Here is a 21,719-nt window from a genome sequence, read left to right as displayed (position 1 = left end):
GCCATCTATTAAAATGAGCATCCTTCTGGGGGAGGTGGAGGCTAGAGCCAGGCCTTGATGTTTGAGGGGACTCTCAGGGGTGGGGATGGGTAACGCAGAGTCAGAACCCAGAATGGATGGCCTACAGATGATCTCGGTTTAGTAGGTGCTGAGGTAGAGAGGCTGTGAGAACTGGTGACTTGCTAATCACAATGTCACAGGTACGGGTGGGAACAGGGTGGCTAAGGGCAGCTTTAAGATGTTAAATAACTTCACGTGGACTTCAGCTGGTAATGTGTTAACTTTAAAAAAAAAGGCCTCCTGAATGTATTTAAAGATTCAGTTAGAGGCAGCTTTATTTAGCCTTTGTCATTATGGACTTGCAGTTCTGTAAGTGGAAACAGCGTTTGGCGTCACCTAACACAGGGATTCTCATCCTAACCCGATTACCAAGCTTTCTACCTGATGACCAAGAAAACACCGAGACCCGGCACCAGCGCTCTCCTGGTGCAGGGATGGGGGTGGGGGATGACATGAGGGATTTTAACGAAATCAGAGTTGAGAGCTGTTGATTTCTTGGTTACAGAAACCACATAATTGGAACCAGGTGCTAATTAGGCCTCCTTCCAATTTTCTAAGCATCCCATTTTTAAGTTAACCCTTACTACCTTATAGGCCATATATACTAAGTCTGTTAACATCTTGGATGCTTGTATGTAGACAAATATGGAGAATAAAAGAAATGAAAATGAGTTTGAAGTCTCTAGAACCCTTTATAGCAAGGGGGAAGGCCTCTAACCATATGGCTTGGTAAGGTGTTTGTAAAAAGGCAGATTCTTAGGTCCCTATCTCTACTGAATCACTACATGGAGGTGAAGCATTGAATAAGCACCCCAGGTATTGCTTATGGAATTGAAGTGTGAAAACTACAATTGAGTCAGCCTTGCACTTACCGTAGAAAAACATGGCTCTGGGCTCTGCCCTCATAAAACTTCCAGTGTAGCGGGTAGATGGCCATTAATTCCTGCATAAAACTTCTGCCATGCACTATGTAAGACCTACTTGGTGCCTTGTAGGAGGGAAGAAAAAGGATCTGACTTGGGGAGGTCCAGGAAGCCTTGCCTAAAAAATGACACTACAGCTGAGCTAAAGTTTGGATGAGTTGAATTAGACAAAGAGGGGGAGAAAGAACTTTTCCAGACTAAGCTAATGTGTGCAAAGGCCCAGTGGTAGAGAAAGCCAGGAGGCCACAGGGGCAGGGATGGGGATGATGGCAGGTGCAACTGATAGGCCCAGGCTGGGAGGACTCTTTGGACCTTGCTCAGGATGACTGGTTATCATATGTCATCAGTAAGAATCCACTGAAAGGTTTTAAAGTTGTGGTGGGGCATGGTGACAGATTCACCTTTTAAAGAAAATAATCACTCCGGCAGTACAGTGGATGCCTGTAAACCTGTAAGGAGTCTTGCAAAGATCAGATAAAATGGTGGTGGGACCAAAGAGAAAGGAAGGATGAGAACTCTAGGTGTGGGTGAAGGTGATGTGTTTTTGTACTAAGTGTGGGTGAAGGTGATGTGTTTTGTACTAACACTATTAACTCCTGATGTGGTTGAGGGTAGGTACAGGGATAGGAAACCGATCTGACTCACATGACGTGCAAGGGGTACATAACATTCACTCTTAAGCATTTGCTGAATGAATGAGGAACAATAGAAATATACCTTCAATGAGTCCCAGGACAAATTCAATGGTTATTAATACAGCTATTAAAATGCCTATTAATCATTCTTTAAGCTTAATATTGCTTGCCATTAATTTTCCTAATAGAGCAGCTAACCCTATTTTACAGCTGAGGAAAGCAAGGATCAAAATATGTGTCACTTCGAGTTAGTGGCCATTCAGACATTGAACAAAGTGGTACAAAAACTCATGATTCCTGAGTTATGGTGATAACATTCTAGCAATAAGGCACTGTCAAACTGTATGTATAATTGGAAATTTATAAAATGGATTTTTCTTTGAGTGAGAGATGGAGAGGCTAGAAGGAAATATCCCAGAATACTGTTCTCACTGGGTGTCAAGAGAAGTGATTCTAGTTTTGTTCATATCTCTTACATTTGCTAAAGTGACAGTGGATTACTTTGAAAATTTAAAAATAAGAATGTCATGAAGTACAATTATTATCACATTGATTCTTATTTCCTCTAGTGTAGGTTATGCTGTGGACGGGCAGTTCTCATAGACCAAAAGGAGGTGCACTCACTCTGGCTCTGGTGAGTCTGTTCCAAGAGAATGTCCGACGATTTCCTAAATTTAAGGTAGATTGTGGGGTGTACCACACCCTCCATCTTGTATCACTAAAAGTAGAAAATATTTTCTAAATTGTGTAAAAATCCTTTGGATTTTTCTTCTTTGGAGAAACCGCCAGATATCTTTTTTTTTAGGTTTTTTTTTTTTTTTAATATTTTTTTATTTATTTGGCTGCACCGGGTCTTAGTTGCGGCACTCGGGATCTTTTTAGTTGCGGCATGCGAACTCTTAGTTGCACATGTGGAATCTAGTTCCCTGACCAGGGATCAAACCCGGGCCGTCTGCATTGGGAGCGCGGAGTCTTAGTCACTGGACCACCAGGGAGGTACCCAGATCTCTTATCTTGTGTGATTTTACAAACTTACTGTTTAAAAATGATAAATTTAGTGGGCAAAGGAAAAAGTCTGTATGAGCAAAGACTGGGCTCTGATTGGAACTAAATAAGGTGTTTAATAAATTAAGCATTTGATATATTTTGTTAATAAATGCAAACTTTGGACCCAGAGGACAAGGAGCAAAAAATTATAGGCTTTAAGGAAATCTGATTTGCAAAAGGACACTCCTAATGACTTTACATCTGCATCTTGCTTTCTGCATGTGTGTTAATCTTTATTACATTATTAATAGACTTAGTTACATATAAAATAGGAGAAGGAAATTTCAACTGTTTGGAAGGTTTGGTTTGGGTAATTAGTCAATTGAACTGAATCTGTTCTCCCCTTTTGAAGGAAAATTATTTTTAAGAATAATGAAGGCAACATTTGAAAAGTTCCTTAATTATGCACACTCTAATCATCATTCATCCTTTCTTAAAATACAACACAAACCAACAGCTACAATGCTTTTTATTTTAACAAAAAGGAGGCTATAAGGAGGGTGAGAAGAATAGGGGATGGTAAGATAGGCTGTAAAGTGTGGTGCGTCTCCAGACACCCACCCCTCTCTTCCTGCCCCGCACCCGGAAGTTATTCAATAATTTAAAGGACACCATTTACAGTACCAGAACACCATCAAAATAATTGTTTTTATCAGGGTCAAAAAATACAGTGATTATGAATGTGCTGTGACCAGTTACAGAATTTTACAGGTAACATAACTCTAGTCAGCAGTCCAGCGGCGTGCACAGGGCCCTCAGTTAATGCACTTGAGCATAATTACATTTCTGGCAGGGTCTGCACCACCAAGAAAAGGCAAAGCCAAGCATTTCATTTCTACATTCTAAACTCTGGAATCCCAGAGCCCAGTTTAAAAGAAAAGTCACAGTGGATAAGAGATGCATATAAAAAATACAAGGTGTTCCTTTCAAATCAGAGGAATTGTGGGACTACATTCATTTCTTTTACAAAATGCTATTTAAAAAAAGGACAGAGAGAGAATCCAGTTCATGTTATGCTACAGGCTTGGACAGCGAATAAGTATATTGCATGTTTTGGTAGTCAGTCTTCAGGCTTCCTTTCATCTTCCCCCATAGCCCCAGGTTCCTTTAGGGTTGAAACATGTGAGTCCTGAATTAAACATATAAAAATGCATTTGCATCTCTCTCCTTGAATTCTGCAGACTTCAGGGCCTGCAAGTCATATATTTTACCATCAATGACCACAATTTTTTCTTTAGCTTTGTACACCTCTTCTTGTATAACAGTGCATTGCACAAATGTACAAGAAAATACTGGTTTTAATCTATACAGTTTCTATAATAATTATGGAGTAAAATAAGTTAACTTTTCTAATGAGAAGAGCTGACGGGCAGCATACATCTTTATTTTACATTTTAAAGTCTCTGCAGGCATCTACTTTGGTTAGTTATCAACAATCGTAACATAAGCACTGATCAGAGAACTGAGCAGCATTCCAATAACGTTAACAGATATATTATTTCTTTTTGAAATACTGGGAAAGCCCAGTTTTAAAATATTATTAAAATGTTCTAACATTTACACACTATGAAGAGTTAGATCTAATAAAATAAAATTTTTTCAAAAATAATCTTGCAGTGCTCTTTTAGGCATGCTCTGAGACGTTATCACCAAACATCCATACCTTGAAAATATGACTATCAATCACATATTCACACATCTCAGCTCGCACACACACACACAATTCCTTATACAGACCAAAAACCAAAACACCCACACCCTTATCCCACACGTTGGGAAAAAAAAAAAAAAAATCAATGGTTTTTGCAAAGAAGTCTTTCTGTGTATATCTATCCGACTGTATGTTCTTCATGTAGATGATTAAGTATCAGTTGTTGATTATGCTTGTGACTACGAGAAATCCGAGCATCTCTGCAGGTCTTCAGCTAAAATGAACCAGCCTCGATTTCAGCCTCATTTCACCTGCTTTCCAATGTCTCAGTATTAGAGGCCATTATTGCAGACATTCTTAGAATTCTTTTCTTTCTCCAGAAAGTAATAGATTTGTATGCATCACTTTTAGCCCTTTTCTTTTCACGTAGGTAAAGTAATTTAAAAAATTCTTTCTTCATACAGTTATTGTGGGAGGTATTGGCAGCTGTTAAACGATTCGTTTTTTTTTCCCCTTCAGATCTGATTCTGACCTTCTTACTTTTTTACCCTGGTGAAGTCTGACAGTGAACTGCAAGGGACCATAGAAGGTGCTTGTTAATATTCTTGATCGCCTTCAGCTTAGTCTCTTCCTAAACGCCTGAAGTTTCTCAGAATCCAGTGCTCACCAAATTTCCAATTGGTTTGGCCTGTGCGAGGAGTTGGTATGATTGCACCATGCGTAGAGACTCTCTTATTTCTAGATTAAGTTCCATCAATTTGTAGTTGGCCTCTGACATGTCCAGGTCAGAGCCTATGACTGCAAAGCTTCCCGTCTGGCCCAGGGTCTGGTGATGGAAATAGATGTGTAACAGTGTCTGGACAGGGTCATCTTCACAACTGCCAAAGATATCGTTGGGCCAGAGAGATCTGAAAACACACAGTATTTTTAAGTCCTGAGACTCAAAGTAATTATTAAAGAAAGATAACTACTTTTAAGTTAATACCTATAAAAATAATTTCCTTTTGAATCACTGAGGATCTGTTCTAATATTTGAGCAAACATTACTGAAAGTATCACAGAATGAACAAAATCTAAAATTGGTGTCATTTCATTGGTAACTGTACAAAATAAGGTCATGTTTTCCTTTCACAAAGATATAATATTGAAACGTCAAACTGAAAACCAAACCCAATCTTTATAAACTTCCAGTTAGGTATAAAGGCATCTCCTATAAACCCCTTCACAATTTACCTGAAAGCTTTGACTTGTGCTACAGCTGATATAAATTCCTTATTTTTCAAAGTTTCAATTAAAGTATGAATGGCAGTTTCTATAGTAGTTTGTGCAGCTTTGGAAATGTCAATTTCTTCATTTTCTGAGGCAGACTCAGCTTCTTTGAGGATACTTTCCAACTGGGCAAGTTCCTCTGACATGTTGAAGACCTAAAAGAAATAAATATACCTTAAAAGGATCAAATTGTATGTTCAGTAACAACAAGAGCATTTACTTGGCTGTGAAGATACATCTAATGGTGGTAGTATTTTCTCTTAAAGATTATTTTCAACTGTTAAACTCAGTCCTTATGGGCAGTTAATATTTCAAGTTCTCTATTCAGTTGGAATAAATAATTTCAGCTGCCAAATAGTAGTCTTTAAATACTCTTGATAAAACAGGTTGTCTTAAGTGTAATAACTGTTACATTGTAATAAGTTAAAATAATTGGTTGCAAACAATGTTTATATTGGTTTTAACATGTGATATATACTTCATCTTGGATAGTAAAAATACATTTATGTTATTTTTTTTGGTAACAGTAGGCCTGGAATTATGGGATGATCATGAAAAAAATTTTGACAGTAATGAGAAGTCTTTATATTTTAAAGGGTTACTTACCCAGGGTATTTTATATAAACCAGTACGTGTTTATTTTTTTAAATAAATTTAACCATTTTAGAAAGCGAAGTGATTTATTCGGTGATAGTTTTGGTACCAGCGGTTGACAAGGGGGAAAAAGACTAAAGTCCCTACTTTTGAATCTATTCATGACACGATTTCTAACATTCGCAGTGTTCTTGACATGTTTATTCTTGTGTGCATTACTTGAACTATAGAAATACTATGTGGACAAGATGTTAGGGGGTGTCATAATACAATTTTCTCTTTATTGAATTGACGTGCTTTACTTCATTTTTGATTACAGATGATCTGTTGCTGCTACTGCGACCTTTAAGGTCTCGGATCTTTTCAGATCGCTGGATATCTGCTGTCAGATTCACTAACAGGTCCTGAAATAGCACATCATTTCAAAAACCAATAATGCTTAACTGCGGGGGGTGGGGTGAGGGAAGATTCACTATAAGCGACTTTTCACTTCAGCGCTCCTGCAAGGAGATATGTATGTATGTATTTTAATTTCCTAGGATCAGTTACTAATGCCTAGTACAACTGAATATTTACCTCTGCTTCATTTTTTATTGTGTTTACTTGATTGATTAGTTTACAGTAGGCTTGGAACAGAAGCAGCAATTGAAAATGCAATTTGTATAACCTTCGGCAGAGCTCCAGTTCCTAGAAAGAAATAACACTGTGTTAAATTTAGGTGTTATTTTCCATATTTGACTAGACAACATATTTCAAATAAAATTTTATAAGTAAATAATTGTTAAAAATTTGTTCTGAGCTTTATTTTTCTGCAGTAAGCACGTTAATATGGTATGAAGTTGATGAAAGACAGATGAAAGATGCTCTGAAGACTGGTATTAAAATAAAAATGTAAAGATTATTGGTCACATAATTCATTTTTAGTGTGAAGCACATTTTCACATTAGACAAACAAACAGAATTTTTCAGCAGGCAATAAATAGAATGCTTTAAAAAGAACTCACTAGAACTTAAAACTTTATAACTTCATAACGAAAAGAATTTACAAGTGCATATACTCTTGCCACACTGAGATGTAAATCTCACTGCACTTATCGACAAGTGCTTGATAAAGCAAAAAGTAAAACTGGATAAACCTCTCACCTAAAAAGTAAGAATAGTTTGTCTTTAAAATGAGTTCCTTTTTTTAAAAAAAAGCAAATTTGTAATCTCACTGAAACAAGACAATGAAATTAACAAATGCACTTGGATTTTTAAAATTAAGAAATATAAAAGGAGACATGTTAGAGATGTGTAAAAAGGCAGCCACTAGTTGTACAGATTAATTATAAAACCTCATTGTCTTTGTAGGACTGAAACATTTCATGGATTAGGGTTATGCAGAACTGAAGCACACACTACTCTTAAAGCAGTCTATGACAAAACATTGCTAGGTCACAAATGGCAAATGAAAACCAGTTTGTCTGACATGGATAAGTAGTCTATAAATTAAGACAGGTCACTTACTGCTAGAATTTCCATTTGCTAAGCAAGAAGGTGATCGGGTCACAAAAAATACAAAGGAAGAAAAAGACCAAGAATTAGTGTAACAAATCATTTTAACTAGGGTCACAGATGTCCCAGGCAAACTGAAGAACATTTAAAATTACACCCAAAAGAAAAATTTATGATGCTATTTCCAGAATAAAACTTTTTAGACATTTACTGTAACAATCCAGGGTGTTTTTCACTCTTTGCCAAATTAACAGCTAAATTACATTTAGGCTATAGTTTATTTCTTGTGCAAAAGCTACAAAGAATAAAACTAGTGGGATATTGGGAAAGTTGGCTATTGAAAGTGGTCTTCTATCTGGGTTTTTATAGCCTTTCCAAAGAAAAAAAAAAGCCAAATGTAATAAACTTCTATTAGTAAAGGGGAAAACTTCTGATTAGAAAATATGAAATGATTTGCTCTTCTCAGAAAAGAATTGGTTTATAATTTTATGTAACATGTATTTGCCCATGAGAAGATTCTCTCTGGCGTGGCTCATTCTGGGTTGTCTACCGTTTGCTGTCTAAGTCCTAAATTGCCATAATTAGTGCTGAGTCGGAAGGTAAAATATTGAGAGCAGTTGTGTGTCTCAAATTGCATTGCAAATGTAATTTAGTAAACCTCAGAAATTCAACCCAACTAGGTTTGAATCAAACGAGATAACGTAAAATACACAGTGAAACATCCAGTTCATGGAATATTTAAAAAATATTACATTAAAATATCTACAGCAACTTAGACCTAGTCTCATTAATGGAGGAGAATGACTTCTAATTAAAACAGCAATCGCCATAATGTAAATATTGCTTCTAAAAGTCCTTTTTGAAATCTGCTTTTCTAAATAGTTTCCTCTGAAGCACTGTTTATATAACATTTATTCCTATCAATTTAGAAGGGATTTGCTAAGCAAAGGTGAACTTCAGCTCCGCATTGCTTACCATAAATTATGTAGATGGTCATCCTGTGAATATTAGTTGAGCACAATCCAATGTCAAACATATTAGCATATCTAAATTTCTGAGGTTTTACTTCATACAGTTTTATATGGAAACTAACACCAATTTGATCTTTTAAATATTTTTTTCCACTTCCATTAGCATAAATAAAAACTGACTCTACACACGTATTATCCAGAGCATCTACTTTGGGATGTAATGGAAAAGAAATCACTGATAAAGTTTACGATCACCACAACTGTAGGAAATAACACAGACATAATTAATTTCATAGCTCTGAATTACTAGAAATCACGCTAAATATGTTAACACTGTACATTTAAAAATATTGCTTTTTAGTGTACTGAAATTTGCATATACAGTCTTCATTTATTTTTAATATTTATTGATTGCTTATTATGCAAAAGACTATACTGGTATACAGCAAAAGACAATACATAATGTTGTGCAAAAAGGGACCCCCGCTCGCAAGGAGCTGAATGTGAAAGGAGACCTAAGATATCAATGAAAGTCTTCAATGTACAGAGTTTTCAGTTTTCACTTAGTAGAAAACCTCAAGCTATATTAATTGGACATAGACTCCTGGAGATGGAACTCATTTTCTTCAAGGTAGAAGGGGTATAAGAAATCACTTAGTCTAACCACCTGATTTATATGTGAGAAAAGCAGTTTGTTACTTTCTTAAGCCATAGTGGCAAAGACAGAATTAGAACCAAAGGATCTAATTCTAGTCTGGGGTTAATTCCTTATCTTGCCTCGTTTCTTTCTTTACACAGATTATTTGACAATTTCTTTATGACAGAGCAGGATTTGGAGTCAGCTTTCCAAGGTTTGAATCTTAATCTATTTACTTACTGATTTTAGATAAATTAGCTTCTCTGAGCCTCAATTTTAATTTGCATATACTTTTTCTCATTTATTTTAAAATATTTATTAATTGCTTATTATGTATCCTCATCTGTGTAATGGGGCTAATTACAGCATCTACTAGACAGGGCTATAAGGACAGAGCTCATAAATGTGAAACGCTCAGCACAGTGCCTGGCAAATAGTTTACATTTATTGAGAGTATACTGTTATTTTCTCAACATTTCAGTTTTGTAAAACTTCACATTTTTATTACAATAGTACAATAACTTTTACAGTGACTAGATATCTATAACAATCTGATGCTGTAAAAGGTTAGAATTCTCATGTCAAATGCAAAGGGTGTTAACTGATTAATACATGTTCCCCATATGAAGTTATACTTCTATTAGAATGATTTGTAGGTCTTAATTTTATCCTCATTTAATGTATGTGTTACATATGTGCACTTTTCTCTAAGCAAATATATGACTATTATTTTCACTGAATTTTATACTAGCAAAAACCGTAATTTATGCAATCAGAATTTCAGCTTCGGAAGGGCTAGTATGAATGTATATAACATTACTCAGGTTTGTTATCCTGACCAGACTATTTATCTGTAGAGTACTAATGCAGAATGAAAAAATGTTTAAAGAGGCAGATGCAACTAAAAGTCAACTTGGACTGTCCAGATATTCATCGAGCTTATCTATGGAATGTTATTAAGCTTCAGTCATAAGCTGGCCGTTCATTTTTATTAAAGTGAATTTTCCATTACTAAGCCAATATTCCATTGAACCTAACTTTTACGAAGATTGTTCTGATAACAAAAATGAAAAATGTTACAAATATTCTTTACTTCTAGGAATATCAAGGACATTTGAGCATACATATTATTTTACCTGATACAGAAATATAGCAAAACTAAGAATAAGAAACTTACTTGTGCATCTGTGTTTATCCTATACATGTCTTCTTTGGCACCAAATGTCCTCTTACAATTGTCTAACCACTGAAGAAATAAATAACAGTAAAATTTTAATACAGTAATTGCACAATGCATAATGAAATTGGTACTGTAATGGCCTGCTCATATAAAACAACAATCTTGGACTCCCCTGATGGTGCAATGGTTAAGAATCCGCCTGCCAATGCAGGGGACACGGGTTCAGGCCCTGGTCCGGGAAGATCCCACATGCCACGGAGCAACTAAGCCCGTGTGCCACAACTACTGAGCCCATGTGCCACAACTACTGTAGCCCGTGCGCCTAGACCCCGTGCTCCGCAACAAGAGAAGCCACTGCAATGAGAAGCCTGCTGGCCGCAACTAGAGAAAAGCCTGTGTGCAGCAACAAAGACCCAACACAGCCAAAAATACTAAATGAATAAATAAATATATTAAAAAAAAAAATAAAACAACAGTCTTAAAAAGTGAACTTGAATTTCTAGGACTGGTTGTAGACATAGACTTTCATCTCCATTTGAGCCGAACCATTTGTATGCAACAAACCCAAGCAGAGGATACTGTGTATGTGGCTATGTGCACACGCTGGGGACGGTTTACTAATGGAAACACAATCAGCTGTCTTCTATTCCAGGGCCTTGGGGCGCTCCATTTCAGTAAAGAATATTCATCTTGTAGATTTTATTGGAAATCTTCACAACCTATACCTGACCTTTGTCTGATGTAAGATGGGGAAATGAAAGATGGGCTTCCCCTCCTGTCAATTTAATAAAGGCAACTTAGAATTAACCAGGTCCGTTTGCTTATCGGAAGTGTAATTCTCAGAAGACTTGTGTCACTTTTAATTAGTGAAACAGAAACTAAAATACATTTTAAATCTTGTTTTTGTTTCTTTTTCTTTTTTCTTCCTTTTTGGACAGCAATAAATGACAAACGTTATCTCCAATGAATATTGAATACAGAAGCCAAATGTGGATTTTCCTTTTCCAGGGGCTAGTCCTAAAGATGGATATTTATTTAAGGTACCTTTTCCTCGGTCAGATAAAAAGAAGATAATAGCACTATGGTTTAGTGGGGAAAAAACACTGGAGTCATAGAATTTCCAAGCTAAAGTGAAAGCTTAGAGCCTGCAAGTTAAGCTCCTAGGTTTCAACGGTTTGATATTATTAATATTACCAGTTCTTTTGACCTCCTAGTTCTTTTTGTGTGATAGATTAAATATAATAAAACTAAAAAAAAAAAAAAATATATATATATATATGAAGTCATTAGGACTTTGAGAAAAACTACTAGCTACATTGTTACTCTTTGAAAATATTTCAGTAGTAGACATTTGAAATTCTCAATTGTAGCTGTTAATGGTCTATGTGCAAAGAATGAAAATTAGATGTCTCGGTTGTTTCAAAACAATCTCTTTGACCTTATGTCCCTTTTATCCTGGTTCCTCAGCCTGCACGGGCCCTCAGGCTCTTTACTTGACAGCATCTCAGAAGAAAAACATGTTAGGCTTTCCTAGTAAGATACGGCTGCTGGCAGTCACTGTCAAAAGCTATCTAGCAGATTTCTTTATATGAGCAAAATTCACTTGACATCTATCATGGAATCTGTACCTTAATCTTTATTCACTCAAAATGTTAAAATGCCTATACACTTCATCATCCTAAGTCCGGCCCAGTTTGTCCAAGTATACTGATAAATTTGAAAAAAATAATTTCAATTGCTTAGTGAATGGCTTGTTCTTACTAAATATAATTTTTTATACTGTATGCCTATGATATGGCATTTGGGGGGCACTATTCAACGTAATTATTTCTGATTTTTATTCTGTTATAAGAAAAGCCCCAACCCGATTCTCCCATGGCTGCACACTGGCCTTAAAAAGTACAGGTCCACACCTCCCCAGTCAGTGTATACAAGATACAGTAGAGAATACTGTGTACAGAATACTCTCCAACTCACATGTAACAGTCTTCCTGTCATGATGGATTTTTTTTTTTTTCCCCAAGGGATTTTTTTTTTTACTCAAGGCTCAAATAAAGGTTAAAATTTAACTGGAGAGGCTTGGCTTCTGGGTATGATGGGGTAGCTTGTATAAGGCCAGTCCTCCAAGGACAACCATGGAAGCTGAATACCACCAGCCAGGAGGATTTAGGGAGTTAGAGAAAAGTACTGAAGGGAGCTGTACACTGATTCCAGCATTACCCTAGGGGACTTGCTCATTGATGTCCATGGGCTCAGAAGCTGAACAAAAAGTAGTGGCTTATAGTTCACTGGGCTGGGAAAACAGGGCTATCACAGGTAGTGAGGTACTGAGGGCCAAGATCCTGGAGAAAAGATAACTGCAGAGAAGGGAGCCTACCAGTCTGTGTGCAGTTTGCTCCTGGGGCACTTGTTCCTATGTTTGTCATGTGCAGGAGGAGAGGCTAAGAAAGCAAGTGATAGCGTCTGGGAGGATGAAAAGGTAAGCAGAGACTTTTTGGTCTCATGGTGCTGGGAGATGAGATAAAAATTGTTCAATTCCTGCCAAGAGAGCAGGGTCCTGATAAGTACCCCAGGCTTTCACCTGTGATCCTTAGAAGACTCAAGGAATAATAAAAGAATGTATAACTAAAAAACTATTAGAGGGGAAAAACTGAATAATGAAAAATGGTTGATAGAAAAGAAGTTAAGAAAGGAAGGAAAAAGTAACAGAATAGATAGGATAAGAAATGGTGAGATGGTAGCTTAGGAAGGAATCAAATTCATTTTTCTCTTCCATACAAATATTTTAATTGATTCGGCACAATTTATTGAACATTCTTTTCCCACTGCATTGCCATAGCGCCTTTGCTGTAAATTATATGATTATGTATGTGTGGGTCTGTTATGTTCTATTGGTCTATTTGTCTATTTTTATGCCAGCACTACACTCTTGAGATTTTTAATAGGTCTTACTGGATGTAGGTCTAACTCTGTTGTTTAGACCTTGTTGTTGCTCTTTTTGAACAAGATTTGGAAGACATTTTCTGTCAAGGGCAGACAGTAAATATTTTAGGTGTTGCAAACCACAGATTTTCTGTTGCAACTATTCTGTGTCGCAGTGCAAAATAGCCATAGACAATAGGTAAACAAATGGGATGGCTATGTTCCAAAAAAGTTTATTTACAAAAACAGGCAGGGAGCCAGATATGACCTGAGGGCTATAGTTTCCTGACCTGTGTTCAAGACTGTAATCAGCCTGTCAATTTCCATTAGTATATTGTCTGAAATGTTGAATGAGATTGCATTCAATCTATAGATCATTTTGGGGAAAAATGACTTTACACTGTTGAGTTTTTTGATTCATAAACATGGTATAGCCTTCCATTTATTCGGGAGGCCTTTAATTTCTCTCAGTAATTGAAATTTTCTGTGTGGAGGTTTAGCACATCTTTAAATAGACTTAATTTGTAGGTATTTGATGTTCTCCTGTTGTAAGTGGTATCTATTGCTGTATAACCAACCACCCCTAAAACTTAATGGCTTCTTAAAACAACAAGATAAATCTTTGTGTTGGTGGGAGTTTCTTCTGGTCTTGCCTAGGGTCACTCATGAGTCTACAGTCATCTGATGGCTTGACTGGGGCTGAAAGTCCAAGCTGGCCTTCCTCAAGCGCCTGGCATGCTGGCAGTCAGCTGGATACCTCCCCTCTCCTCCACATGGCCTCTCATCCTCCGGAAGGCTGGAGGTCAAATAGTTTTCCAGAGTTTGTTCCAATTTACACTCTGACAGGCATGACGGCAAAAGCAGAAGCTGCAAAAGACCTCTTAAGTGCTAGTCTCAGAGGTCGCACAGCATCACTTCTTAATTTGGTTGGTCAGAGCAAGTCACAAGGCCATGCCAGACTCAAGAGGTGGGAAAATAGATTCCATCTCTTGATGGGAGGAACAGCAAAGTCATATTGCAAAGAAGCATGGACACAGAGGAGCATGATTCATGGGGACTATTATCACAGCAATCAACCTTCTAGGATAGACAGAGATTTCTGAAGACACAAAAGCACTAACCATAATGGAAAAGATGGATTACTTGGACCTAAGTAAAATGAAAAACTTCTGTTGATCAAAAAAGTGCTATTGAGATAGTGGAAATGCTAGCCACAGAGGGGGAAAAAATTTGTAATTCATACATTCAGTAAAAGGCTTGTGTTTAGAATGAAGAACTCCTACAAATCAATAAGAAAACCACAAATAACCCATTTACAAAATTGGGCAAGATACTTCAGGCACAATTCACAAAATAGCTAAATGAAGATATCTGTAAAAAAAGGTGCTCAAACAGTCATCAGACAGATGCAAAATAATATCATGAAATACTACCTCACATCCACCAAAAATGACAAAATGTTAAAAGTTGGCAATACCAAGTGGTGGCAAAGGTATTAGGGCATGGTAACTCCTGTACACACTTCTGATAGGATTGTAAATTGATGTAACCTCTCTTAGAAAACTGCTTGGCAGAATCTACTAAAGTTGAACAGATGTATACCCTGTGACCCAGCAGTTCCACTCCTAGATAGATATCCAACAGGTATGTGAACATATATACGTAAAAGACATGTATAAGAAGGTACACAGCAACATTATTTGTAACATGACCAGATCTTGCCCGATACTTTCCTGCTACTGAAAACTCTCCTCTTCTCCAATCTGTCATTACTATTTCAGTCCAGATATAAGATCACTACCCCCTTAATAAGTATTTTCTTATACCATATTCTTTTCCTGAGATTAATCCCCCAATCTAAAATTAACATCTGTCAAGGACTAAGGTTGCATCTCTATTCCATGAAGTTTTCCTATCAGCCAAAACTGACCTCTCCTTGGAAATCATAGATTTGGTTTGCATCCATTCTCTGTTAGACCTGTATGATTTGGGGAAGTCTCTTTCATTGCCAGTACTTTTATTTATAGCTATAATTTAAACATTTGTTACTAATTATTCATGCACAGTATTTGTGCTTTATATTCCTATCTAGAATATTTAGGGAATAAGAACCAGGTTTAACACTTCATTTTTCATAGGCCTTTACATGTGATAGACATTTAGTACTTATTAATGAAAGACTCATCTCCTATTCTAGGGGAAAAAATGCCTACTGTATGCAGTTCATGTGAAAAGGAGAAACTTTTTTTCCTTTAAGTTTTTCTGCCCCTGCCAATTGAAAATACACTGGATTTACTCTCAGGGAATAGAACGGCTGTGTTTTGCAGTGCCAGACTGGAGTTAAACATTTCTTTGCAGGTAATATCTATAATATACTGCGTGCTTATTTCTCCCTTTGCTTGCCCACGTACACATACACATCACTGGAAAAAGATCACCACTTTGTCACAGGTTGCAGATTTTTCTCGACCACAACATCACTGTGCCTTTCTCAGGGAAATACTGCTTTTATACCCCCGCTTGCAATGTTGACAGCAGCTATTACAGTCTCAACACAGAAGCGTTTTATAAAGCTCATTTTCCATTGTGCTCTTAGGCTCTTAGAGGGCCAATTTCTAAAAGCTAAAGATAGGAATTTACTGGACAGAGAGCTCCAAGGCCCCAACGTTCTCAGTATAACCCTGAGGCAAGTGTTAATAGGTTCTGTTTTCCGTCTCAGCTATTATGCCAGGTTAGCGCTTCTAGTGTCACAAGCAACTACTTTATTTTACACGGTAAAAACAGACTGACCTGCTCAGCTGCTTCTCGTTTGGCACTGTATGTATCCAGGTGCTCTTGCAATTCCAAAACACTGAACTTGAGTGTTTCTAGCAAATCACAGGACATCAGCTGTCAAATCAGAAACACATTGATCCAGGTCACCGTTTCTGATCACAATCCTGAGACCAAAAACTTTGGTTTTCAGGCCAGCTTAAGCTGGCCTCCCTAACTGTACGCTGTCCCATACTAAGGACTGACCTTCCACTGAAACAGAGGAGAAGTGCAGTGCAATTTCAGGGATGTCAGAAGGATAAGCATGCCTTCAACTGCCTTCAAAAATGGGCTCAGGCAAAAATGGCATGTCAGTCCAGGATATACCTTAAAGGTAATACCCTTGAAGCTTTTTAAACCTTAATTCTTTAAAAACCTTAATACATAATCTACAGGCGTGCTTGGACACAAGTGGGGGAAGACCAGGGAGTTCTGGATTCTTCATGGGGGGAGGTCTAGCCCTCTCCTACCCGCTTTTACTCAGGAATCAGGAAAAGTACACATCTCTAGAGCATGATTCTTCAGCTTCCCCATCTAGGACTCTGTGGAGGGTGAGGGCAGGGAGAGGCCAGAATCAGAAATAGTCACAAGCCACTGCATATGATACACGGGAATTATATTCTGCTAGATATTTATAATCAAGTTGAAAATATAAACCTTCAGACTTCAAAATTCTGAATTACCTTAAAAAAAGACCATTTACTGAACGATGCCATTTCAATTTAGTTTTTATAATAAGTCCTCATGTTAAAACTTACTGTTTCAGCATCCACAAAGACTGTCGGGCATTCTGAACACATCATCATCACTTCCAGTGAACTTTTAAATTTGGTACCAATGCGTTGCAGACTCTCACCAAGAAAGCTGACTGCCTCATTAGTTATGTCTCCAAACTTTCTTTGAATTGACTATGGAGAAAACATAAGAAAAATGTTAGTATTTCATGTGAAAGCCTTTTTTCATGTTTAAGCAAAAAAGCATAATTTATAATTAGAGCAACCTTTTATTTTAAAACTAGTATTGTAGTGATATATAGAACTCTTAAAACTGATCTGTTTTTAGGCACTTCTTTAGGAAACGTGGTAATTTCTAAAAATGATCAGAACAGTATTCCTGAAAAAAGAAACTATTGATACAGGCCATTCATCTCCCCATTCCTGAGGTTTTTTTCATTAGGAAAGACGGAAGGAATACATGCTATATACGTTGTTGGAAATAAAGTCCTCACATGTGTGAGGAATTAGCTCTTCTAAAGTTAAGTTCTACCTGAAAGAAACTTTCAGTAAAAGTAGTGAAAAATCTCCTTGGCTATGAGCTGCCTTCTGACTTTAAGTCATCAAAATGCATCAAGGGTAGTATCTTCTCAAAACTCAAGAATATTCATTCACATAAAACAGACAGTGCCTGACCCATAGTGAGCACTCAATGAATCAGTGTAATCAACAGTGTAATTACTGTACAAATACTTAACATGTACCTACATGTATATGTGTAGCACCATTAGTTGTCATTATGATTAATTAGAAAAAAAAAAAGCATAAGCCACAGTCTTGGGCATCAAGAAATTTGTATCTCTGGCATGAAAAGAATATAAATAGAAAACCGAGCAGCAATGCAAAACTACAGAATTAAATAAATAAATGCTCCAGTTAATAAGCACTAAAGAAGTTCCAGGAGGGAGAGACCGAAGGTTGGAGTGGTTGGCTGGGGAAACCTCAGAGAGAATATGTACTGAGCTGGGTTTTCTAAGATGTGCAAAGTTGCTGAGGTAGGGAGGAAAAGGTGGCAGGTAGTTTGGAAAATAATGACTTAAATGGTGGCATTTCTCTCTGCCTTGGTTTCCCTAGCTACAGAATGCTAAAAACACATCTACGTTACATAGGTCTATTGTAAGAATTACTTAATGTAGAACATTTAGCCTAGTGCCTAGCATGTACTGAGTGCTCAATAAATGTCAGCTCATATTATTTTTAGGGCTGGAAGCAACCCTGGCTAAAATTTTTAAGGTCCCCACACAGTGATGAAAATGCCAATGAATTTAACACTTTATGCTAAGTTGTCTTATGATACTGACGTAAGCTCCTTGAAGGCAGGAACCATGCTTTATATTTCTTTGGTGTCCCTGAAAGTGCCTAGCATACTGCAGAAAACTTATCAGATGTTGTTCTGAAGTTTTACTCTAATTGCCTTAGGGGCGATATCGGTACTAGTCACTGTATAATGTCCCAGCAGTGCTACAATGTCAAAGTGTAAATTTAAATATCACTATCTTAGGAAAATAAAAATTTTTAAAGGGAATCAGTGGGAATATTAAAATTTGAGATACTGATTTTAGCCAAAACCCCGTAACTTTATCAGGTAACTATAATATGAATTCAGAAACCCTAAACCTCACTGACCTGAAACAGCCTAGAAAACACGTGAAAAGTAAACACTGCACAGGACCCATCGGTGTCAGACAGCATCTGATTGACGTGACAGCGCCAGGCTTCTTCTTCATCATCGTACGCTACTGGCTGAAAAGCGGCTATGATGGCAGAGAGAAATGGTGATGGCAGAGGTGATGTCTGTGCTTCTGGAAAACCATCTTGCTCGTCTTCACCTGGACTGTTAACACAGATATCATCATCATAATATTATCGCAAAAGAATACACTCAATTACTTAAAATAGTTTGTCATCTAACACAGATTATTTTTTACTCGTACATACACATTGATTTAGAAAATGTACCACCACCTAAACTTTGTGAGAAAGCAGCAACAAGCAGATTTTCTTACTCATCCTGTTCTTTCTAGCATCTTGTTCTTTCTTAGCATCTTTGGAATTAGAAATCTAATTTCACATGACCAGCTTACAACAGCTCAAGTCCTAGCATAGGCCAGGGCTACGGAATAATTTCTGTAACTTCTATGAATAATATAGATTAGAATGCTTTCATTTTAAATGGTCAATTTTGGAGGCTTTTTATTTGAACAGGCCCAGATTGACAATGATAATATTTTTAAAGTTTTTGTCATGTACTTTTATGTCAAGGGCTATATATTAGGTGCTTTATACAGATTGTTTTCATTCAATCTTCACTGCAACTTTAGGACAGTTAAGTACTATTATTATCTTGATTTTTCACCAGTGAGGAAACAAAAAGTTCAGCGAAGTTAAATGATGTGCCTAGGCTACTGGGTAGGAAATGACAGAGCCAGAATTTGAAGCCAGGACTTCAAATGGGACCAAACCCAGTGTTAAAGCCATGACATATACTATAATGCCTAGCAGTATGGCAGTAACAGATCTGACTCAAAGAAACCTAAGGCCTGGCCATTTTCTTTGACAAATTTATAATCCCCACAGTCAGATAATACATACAAAAATGAGACAGTGGGAAAAGATGGAGATGTATTTGGGTTGGGCATCCTATAAAGATATGTGTGACTCTGGGTCTTAATATTGCGTATTTCACATTACAGGGTAGCTCCACAAGGCTTTATAGAAATTACGGAGCAATTCATATGGAAGAGAGGGATCTGAGAAGACTGCGGGGGAAAAAGATCAAAATGCAGCAGACATTTGAAGTGAAAAATTGTATCTCAAAAAGTTTAATTTTTAAAATGTCACTGTGGTGATTGATTTGAACAAAATGTATCCTCTAAGCTTGAGTAGATATACCGCTATATTTAGTAAGGATGTTTAATTCTATTTCAACTTCAGTGCTTGGCCAAAGTCAGCTCTTTGGCTGCAGCCTTTTAGAAAGCCAGACAGCTGAGTATCTACCCCTGCATCATTTCTGGTGTCCCTTAACTTGTGTATGATCAATGAGTGAGTGACTGCATAGGCTACTGTCACATCCAAGTCAGTAATATGAACAAGGTGTGTCACCAAGATTTGTTGTTAACATCTGAATGCACTTTCAAGTGTAGGTAGGCATTCCGGATACGCTGAGAGTGAAAAATCTCCTCATGTGCGATATACGTTAAAACTCAATTATCACTTGAAGTATTGATATAAATGAAAAGCTTTTATTGTAGGAGTAAAGCTCTGATATACTTGATTACTAACTATTAATTTTCATATAAAATAATTATCAAGGAGCTTCAAACTGTTGAATAGAAATACACTGATAGAGAGTGCATTAAATTAGATGTGCTTATAAAGAACATTATTTTGAGCCACAAATATAAAATTAATTTAAAAAGCAAAATAGTAGATGTAGATTGTATCATGAGTCTCATCATTATAGAATTGTTTGGTGTTTAAGTTATATAACAGCCACCAAACTTTCTTTTAAGAACTTTATGTAATAATTGATTATTCAATTTTGTCAGCCCATGAGTGAAAAAAAGTCCTATTTGAGAATTCAACTATCACTTTGTGATAATTTTGAAGCTATGGTGCACAAACATTTAAAAGGAGCACTGTAACATCTGACAGTAGTAAGAAATGGTCACTTTTGCCCATTATATAAGTCAAACTTTAAAAATATGACTGTTGATAATAAAACTATAAAACAATTTTTGGAACCTATTTCAGATTTGTTCTGGTATCACAGAGTTCATTCCATGATTTTGATACTTGGTTCTGGCCATGGCCCAATGTTGATTTTGACACTCGGCCATTTGGCATTTTGCCAAAATAGGTATTTGGTGTACTTCTAAATGCAGAATGCTATTCCTTATGTTCTGAGAATGGCCTACTTGTTTTTCTTTAAGTGAATGTCAATAATAGAAAATAAACCCATCGTAAAAATGAGGTAACTCATTTTACCTTGGAAACATACACAGGAATGAAAGTCCGTTTACTAGAACAGAGGGTCATCTTTGGGAGGGGATAGGAGAGAAAATATCACCTCATTATCGTGTCTGTGATACTGTATTCTCACCTAGACAGCCCAGAGAAATCCGCTTCCTCTTCTTCACATCGTTCATCCAGTTCTTTCAGAGCTAAGGTGACATCTTCTTCACAGACTGACCCGGGGTAGCTCTCGGGAGCCGAAGCCTCTGGCATGTCAGTTTCCTCTAAATCAAGAATCCCTTGACACACGAGAGAATCCTGCTGTTCTTGAATAATATACGACCCTTCATCTTCAAAGGCTGTAAGAACTTGTTCCTCCTTTAATACTGAGCTTGTATCCTGTAAAACAATTATGTTTTTTATGGACTTGAAAAACATTAAAGAGAATTTTACCAACACAGAATAAATGACTATTGCCACCGACCTACATCTATTTTACTAGGCAGTCTTCATTTACACAGTTTAAGTTTTGGAATTTTTGGACTCTGATCATACAGAATTGATTCTTAAAAATATTTCCAGCTTTAAAATATTTTGAAATTAAAATGTATCACCTATTGCCACTTAGAAACATCATGGAGATCTTTTTTCTCCTACTAGGATTTAGGTGTTTACTTAGAAATATATCCTTATATAATACCTTCTCTCATACATATTCTAATTCTACATAAGTATAACTTTGTGTTATTACTATAAATTCTCTCTTATTTGAAATGTCATTTCTTTCATTATGCTTGA

General features: G+C 36.7%; 1 protein-coding gene across 6 annotated transcripts in view; it reads right to left on the bottom strand.

Annotated features, from left to right (window-relative positions):
* Positions 1 to 3,118: 3,118 nt before the first annotated feature.
* Positions 3,119 to 21,719, bottom strand: part of FRYL (FRY like transcription coactivator) — a 302,580-nt gene continuing 283,979 nt past the window's right edge. For 5 of the 6 annotated variants that reach the window (XM_057547273.1, XM_057547272.1, XM_057547271.1 and 2 more), the window contains 9 exons: positions 21,070 to 21,320; positions 18,594 to 18,801; positions 16,953 to 17,102; positions 16,174 to 16,272; positions 10,459 to 10,527; positions 7,686 to 7,703; positions 6,756 to 6,866; positions 5,550 to 5,740; positions 3,119 to 5,224 (listed from right to left, as the gene is read on the bottom strand). In XM_057547273.1, the coding sequence (XP_057403256.1) occupies positions 4,966 to 5,224; positions 5,550 to 5,740; positions 6,756 to 6,866; positions 7,686 to 7,703; positions 10,459 to 10,527; positions 16,174 to 16,272; positions 16,953 to 17,102; positions 18,594 to 18,801; positions 21,070 to 21,320 (1,356 nt within the window). In that variant the 3' untranslated portion in view covers positions 3,119 to 4,965. The remainder of the gene's footprint in view (positions 5,225 to 5,549; positions 5,741 to 6,755; positions 6,867 to 7,685; positions 7,704 to 10,458; positions 10,528 to 16,173; positions 16,273 to 16,952; positions 17,103 to 18,593; positions 18,802 to 21,069; positions 21,321 to 21,719) is intronic. The other variant, XM_007180773.2, reaches the window with a different exon arrangement.

Source organism: Balaenoptera acutorostrata, chromosome 5 (assembly GCF_949987535.1).
Source record: "Balaenoptera acutorostrata chromosome 5, mBalAcu1.1, whole genome shotgun sequence".
Taxonomy (NCBI): Eukaryota; Metazoa; Chordata; class Mammalia; order Artiodactyla; family Balaenopteridae; genus Balaenoptera; species Balaenoptera acutorostrata.
The sequence above is the reverse complement of the archived record's forward strand: the minus strand, read 5'-3'. Positions and strand labels throughout refer to the sequence as shown.